We start from the raw sequence: 7,366 nt of genomic DNA, 5'->3' as shown, positions 1-7,366 counted from the left end.
AATGCTACATTTACATTGATATGCAGAATAACTATGAAGTTAAAGTGTCACTAAACCCTTGTTTGCAGGTGTATTCAGCTCTCAGCCCACTCCACTGGCATTTTTCAAAATAAGGCATTGGGCAGAGTTTAACTCAGAAGAGGGGATTTAGTTAGCCTGTTAAAATAAACAGCTACTGTAATTTAATATTGAAGTAGAAGAGTATGACACAATAATGTATGGTAAATGTAAACACGGTAATTTCTATTCTATTCTATTCTATTCTATAGTAGCAGTAGAAAGTGGGAGATTTCTGCAGATATTCAGGCCAGGTGGGGTGGAGATGCTAAAATTTCTATTTGTTTGTCATTGCTATCTCTGTGATGAATTGGGTGTTTTTCACCTTCTCTGCTATCTGAATAGAAAGAGGCAGGGAAAAAGAAGAAGGGCGAGAACAATTTCAGTTTCACTCAATGGAAGCGAGAGAGGCAGAATGTATTTTTGCTGCAGGTAAATGCGGATCCTGTGGGATATCCTCACTGCAGATTGTGAGCCATGTTTCCACACATTGCAACAACACTCACACACAGTGTTGAAGGAAGCTTGAGTTGTAGTGATTCATGAAGAAAATAGAACCTATCAAAATAGTATTATTTATTAAATCTTATTCTTACATACTAATGTTTATGTACATTAATTAATTCAAAATGATGTAAAATGAAAACCATCATTCCCCAAACATCACAGTGACGATCTCAGTTTGTCCACACATCAAAAATATTTAGTTTACTGCTATGAAAGAGCAAACAACAAACCAGAACATGTTTACACAAACTAATACATACAATATCAAAAACTTGATCAAAAACGTATTTGAATTATAATCAGTTAATCATGTCAACTAAACAGACTATACATAATTAAATGTACCTAAATATAATGGAGAAGACTTAATTTAAGGTTGTCCTGAAATACTGGTGAACAAAAAAAATAACATGTCTAACAATGAGTATATATCATTTTAATTATGTATAATTTTATTGTTGGAATTCAGAATTTTCTGATTTTCCAGGTTCAATATGTAGGAGTAAATTGTCTGCGTACAGCTTTAGGACCCTGAGGATGTTGGACTTAGGTTGCTGCAGAGGTAGGTTTGTGATTTGTATGCACCCCATCTGATAGTGTCTCCTGGATCTCAGATGGATTATTTAGGCTTTTCCTTCAGCATTGGCTCCCTCTTTTGATTTTTTCCCCCTTTAATTTGATTGTTGTTGTTTTTCTTCTGGTTCTACAACATTATATTATTATTTTTTCTGTTTCTCTCTGCTCTCATTGTTTGCTACTTGGATACCCTAAAGCCACACAGAGGCTGAGATTTGGTTTCGCCAGAGAACATGGAGCAGTAAAACTGGATAAATAACCTGGAGGGGTAAGTTGTAAAGTTTGATGCGTTCATATTATTGAGGCTTGTTTTGAAATGTCACTGCTAGTGTAGTGGAGTGCACATGCTTCTGCTGCCGGTGGCTACAGAGGGAACTCAATGCCTTACCTATTGATTCATATGGAAGCAGATGCTGTCCACGTGCCGTGGTGCTGAAAGTTATCACAAATTACCATGAATTTTATTTCTGTTCTGATGATAGTATGTTGCCAAACAAGCAATAAGCACTTGGCACACCTCTAATTCTTTACTCCTACTGAATTGACTTTAAAAGCCTGCTAATAGAAAAAAAAATGCTACATGCTGAAGTAATCTATATATATCAGTTTGAATTTTACTTGTGTTATTCATTTTTCACTTAAATCCTTAGAACACATTTAGGCTGCCTTTTCCCCCATTACTTTGTTCAAACATATACCACAACCTATAGGCTGAAGAACCTATCTGAAGAAATATATATATATATATATAAGAATAGGGGATTGAATTGTGAAATTGGAAATATGTTACAGTTCAAAGTTTGCTTGGCTTATTTTTATGAACAAAAAGAGAAGAAAATTTGTCTATTTTGTGACTTTTGCACAATAATTGCTGCTCGCGTAAAATTCCTGCGGAACAGATCTGTAAACGTTCATTTGCTTTTGGTTCTGGAAATCTGTCATAGTGATTTTGAAACTCCAGAGGGATTAAGGTATGCATTAATTATAAAAATTCCATTCAAACAAATCCCCATTTATTTTAAAAGGTGGCTAATCTTGTAGATTTAGCAAAGGACGCTGCCATTGATGAGAATCTGCCTGAGAAACAAATTGTCTTGGCTCACCAAACAAGATCTACATGCTCGCCACAATCTATGTCCAAGTCCACAGTATATATATGAATATTCCACTTCATCTTGCCATTAGACAGCCTTTTATGACTCATGAAAATAACTTGAAAAGTTTGTAAACTGCACACTCTCCCACACTGATGTCCACAGAGAAAAACTGTGGAGACACAGGAGCCCATGCCCATGCCCATGCCCATGCCCATGCCCATGCCCATGCCCATGCCCATGCCCATGCCCATGCCCAAGTCTGCTTCTTCTCCTTGGCCTTTGACCTTGGCTGTTGGTCTTGTGCAGAACTGTTTTCTCCATTTTTATAGCAAATGTGAGGATTGTATTTTATTCTTTAAAATATATTTTATTATTTATTTATTTTTACCTGTGTTTTATGTCATTTTAATGTTATTGTACAGCACTTTGAGCAACTGTGTTGTTGTTTTTTGTTATTGTTGTTTTTTTAAATGTTCTCGATAAATAAACTGGATTGGATTGGTCATGCCCATATCCATGCCGGTTGACTTCCATTTTGCATCTTTCTGTGTTTTTCAATTCTCTGCATTTGAATAAAACCTGCTCTGATGTTTGCTTGAGTGTGGCCATTTCTTCTTTCTTCTTCTTTTTTCGCCGGCTCTGTCATGATGAACTGTGGAATAACACTGTTACTGCCTATAACAGGTACCTGGCTAGGGGGTGTGTGTGTGTGTCATGCCATGAAGCAGTTTGTGTTTCTCATGAGACCCAAGACCTCCTGATTCTGATGACTCCAGGTCAGCAGACCTGATATTGCAAGGCTGGTTTTCCACTTAAAAACAGTAGGGGGAGTGGAGGCAGCCCCCAATATCCCCACAAGATATTAAACCATCACAATTAATCTGTTAAATTTTAAAAATCCAGCATAGTTCTGCTTTAGCATCCAAACTTTCTGTCAAAAGGGCCACCAATACACCACTCCAAAACATGTATTCTCATGATTATTTAGCAACAGAATGCTCAAACAAAGCCAACAGTGTGTTTATATGTCAAATTTAATGATACTGACATCAATCTTGTAAGGCCACTGCTCCTTGTGGCTGGTCCATTGAATTCTTTTTTACTCCTCAGTATGGTTTGGTCTCTCCCACATCGTCGACTCAGTCATCAGTGACTTGTTACCATGAGCCCTGACAGAGCTGCAGACATCGCCTCTCATACTTTTAATATCCTTTGTCTTGCTCTGATAGCGCCCTCTAAAGTGCTAAGAGTGGCAGTGATGGAAGCCCGTGCTTCCCTCCACCATCCATCCACTTCCCCAAAAGACAAAGCCATATGTCAGCGCTAACTGCCAGGTGTTGATAAGAACTCAGGAGTCAGTCAGGAGCCTGGTGTGATGCTACAGTATGTGTCTTTACTTGATTGGCATGTCTTTTATGCAGGTGGTGTGTGTGTGTGTGTGTGTGTGTGTGTGTGTGTGTGTGTGTGTGTGTGTGTGTGTGTGTGTGTGTGTGTGTATCAAATATCTGTCTGTCTCAACAGCACAGTCCTCTTCCTCCACACAGACCTCCCGCTGTGGCCTTGATTTAGACTCAGATCTTGGGAAGAATGTAGTCAGTGAATCATACTTCCTGGTTGTACCCCCTGTTGTGTTCACGGGGTGTCGTTCAACAGAACCTCTGACGCGTAGGGTTAGGTTAGTTAACAATTTTCATATTCAGATTTAAATACCCAAGAAAATATTACATGTATAGTTCTGTGGCATAAAATGTACACATGTATGATACACATCAATGATATACAAATCCAGAGTAGATATGGAGTAGGTGCAGACCCTGATTTAGATCTTAAACTGAATGCTGTGTAATATATATACATATATATATACAAATCCCATTTCAGATAGCTACGCTTTAAAGGTCCAAGAATTATGCTGCATTCCATTTTAATCAGAACTCTGTAGTCAGAGCTCACCGTGTTAAAAGAGAGAAGTTTAAAAAAAACTATGGATGCCAATGTGCAATTTGGTAACAACATCTACATGGTTTCGTGCACACATACGAAGGGCACAGGAGTACAAATACGACAGGTGACAGCCATTATGGAATCTTACCTCGGGGTATGTCAGGTTGTTCCGACTTTAGTAAATGTTTATTACAGAATTTACTAATGTTAAAGGTGCATTATGTAATAAATCTAAAGCAACTGGCCATAAAATCCTCCTAATATGTCACAGAGACTCAGGAATAATGGTCATATAACAAACTGAACTCACCAACAACAACAGTACAGCCAAAATGTTTGCAATAAAAAAAATATTTTGCAGACTGCAAATCATGTTTATGTTTTGAAATCATGTTTTTGCACCAGAGCAAGGGCAGGTGGAGTCAAGAATTGTTTCTCATGTTAAACTGCGGAGTGACCGTGTTTTCTGATCATGTTGCTTTTGCTTCCATCTGTCTTGACATAAAACAATTTTGCACTACAATATAGTCATTTTTAGTCACAATAAAAGCATGTCTATAGACTATAATGTACTGAAATATTGATGCAGTGTAATTATTTCTAGTCTTGAGGGTCGGACACTTTTGTTTTATTATCAGAATAATGTTTTTGGTAAAGAGATGTAATGTCGTGTAATGCCACAGGTGCAATGAAATATGTCTGCCTTACCTTTTGTTGCAGTTTGCTCCCAAAGTAAATACATCCATTAACTTTGATTACCATACCTTTCGCCCTTCTGACATGGTACACTTAGCGTGAAGTATTGCACTGCATGTGTTTGTCTCTATATGAGTACAGAGGATTACGAAAGGCACGAAAAAAAATGAGTGGGAGAGATGCTGAGAGCTGATTCTGTTCATGCTCCACTGCTTTCTACAGTGTGTGATCTGTCTGCTGTGGTATAGGCAGAGTCCCTGCTCTGGCATATTGACACTATGTTAGATGGTAAGCTGTGATTATTCCCCAGTCGACAGAAGAAGGAATGTGGAAGCAGCAGTCCTGTCTTCTTTGGTCTCAGCACTCTCCTCCTTATTAGAATAGTGTCTGTGCAGATATTTTACTGTCTTGTATTTCAGTGAGGACATTTCCTCTCGCAATAACTGGGATTCATGATTCATGATTATTGCTGTAATTATAAATTATGCATTAATATACAGTACATCAGTTTTTTGTATTTTCACCTTATGCCCACATTCTTAGCTTCCCAAAAAGGCATCTGTGATCCCTGTACAGATGTTTAAAAAGTCATCTTGTCGAAATCTTCATCTTGAAAAGATGTAGGCTCCTGCTTGTGGCACCGCTAAGAACAGGAGTCACTTCTGTAAAATATTAACATTATTCCCAATTAACAATGATAGTTATGGAAACTTACCATGATCAAGTTATTGTGTTTGTTTTTTATCCTTTAATTCATTTCACGGCTAGAACCTAAGATACAAAACAAAATGCTTATAAATAGTCCACAATAATACATCCAGTGATGTGTTGCAAAGTAATATTATCCTTTTTTTATGGCCAAACCAAAATGTATAATTTTTTATCCATTACTTTTTAAAGGTCACATAGAGTGGTCCTGTTGCACATATATGTTAGTTATGGAGGTCTACTTACATATATTAACTTGTTTTTATGGTCAAAAATCTCCTAGTTGCTGTAAACGAGCCGATAGAAATCCTCTTTTCTGACGCTGTTCCCCAGCTGCAACACACTGTGTTGTGATTGGCCAGCCAGCGTAGAGGCTTCCCAACTGTCTTGTGATTGGCCAGTACCCGGAAGTGACATATTCAGCACACCCGCTCTCAGAGGCACAGCTCCCCCCTCTGGAACGGTGGATGCACTGCTACTCATTATCAAAACATTGTTTTAACAATGTTTAAAAATAGCTTCTTCACGACTCCCCGCCTCGCTCGTGAAACACCTCCACAACAGACGTTATTCTGCTGTTCCGGAGAACCGCTGTTTACGTAACCGGATCGGGTTTCTTCAGAGATTTCTGAACTGTTTGTTTTGAACCTTCAGGGCTTCTTAAACAAGGTAATGACGCAGATACACACTAAAAAAACAGCGTTAATTGGAACTTCCGGTCTTGGTCTGCTTTAATGACCTATTTTGGTTAATCTGCAGTTCTTCAAAGGCCCACTAGTTGGCAGTGGCCCACATAATTTCTAATGACACAAATGATGAGTCCAAATTGGCCTCATAATCTTTACATTGTGACCTGACACAATTTTCAGTTATTTTATGCCATTAGAACCACTGCTACTGCTCTTTTCATTTCAGATTGTATATGCTAATGTGAAAGAAACGTCAATATGTTACACATACATTTTCACTCCAACAATTCTCTCAATTCCCATATTTATGAATTTCATCCTGGTTTCATTAAAGTTCCTGGGCTCTAAACCTATTTTCTGCCAGTCGCTGTATCCCACATTAGATGTGTTATAAGAACAAAAAAAAATGCAATGTTATTATGACCACCCACATTTAATATTCAACATGCCACAAAATGCAATCTTCCTCACTCATTATGTCAGTAATATCTCCACATGAAGGGGTTCGTAGCAGCAGATTTCAATATGAATGCTCTTCATATTGAACACTGTGGAATTTTATTGGCTTTGTCTTTCATGGCTCTGGAAACGTCAGCATTTTTAAAGCAATATCGCTGTGAGCGAGCACTATCATAATAGTGTTCCAGATGTTTTTATCTGTCTAATACAAATAAACATTTATCTTACACATGCGACGACTTTTTAGAATTTACAACAGACATTTATATCAGAACTTGGAAGTCAGAACTGGTTCCTTGTTCCAGTCAGACACACAAACATATCTTGAGTTAGCCATTGTTAGCAATTGTAAGCAATACCAGTCGATAACAACATATTAATGGAAAAATACAATGTGTCATGAGGCACCAGATTTGTTAAGTATATTTGCTTTGATTAGTAGTGTCTGGTTAAGCTTATGTTTTGAATTTGTTTTCACTTCCCCTTTTTATTTTGGTAACGTTCATGTCTTCCTGTTGTGTTGGCACTTCGTCTGCCTTGACACACCTCCCCTAATTCCCTCATGCACTTCACCTGGTGATCCTCAGTAATCACTCACACCTGCCCTTGAGTCCCTCTTCCCCTCTATAGTGT

At 38.0% G+C, this 7,366-nt stretch overlaps 1 protein-coding gene across 1 annotated transcript in view; it reads left to right on the top strand.

The window, feature by feature from the left end:
• Positions 1-2,426: 2,426 nt before the first annotated feature.
• Positions 2,427-7,366, top strand: part of LOC310940348 (roundabout homolog 1-like) — a gene marked incomplete at its 5' end in the record, with an annotated part of 135,801 nt that continues 130,861 nt past the window's right edge. Inside the window, one exon of the mRNA XM_083905297.1 lies at positions 2,427-2,494. Coding sequence (XP_083761423.1) covers positions 2,427-2,494 — 68 coding nt within the window. The remainder of the gene's footprint in view (positions 2,495-7,366) is intronic.

Source organism: Microchirus variegatus, assembly GCF_963457635.1.
Source record: "Microchirus variegatus genome assembly, chromosome: 2".
In the NCBI taxonomy this organism is placed as follows: domain Eukaryota; kingdom Metazoa; phylum Chordata; class Actinopteri; order Pleuronectiformes; family Soleidae; genus Microchirus; species Microchirus variegatus.
Note: the sequence above shows the minus strand (reverse complement) of the source record. Positions and strands in the feature narration are given on the sequence as shown.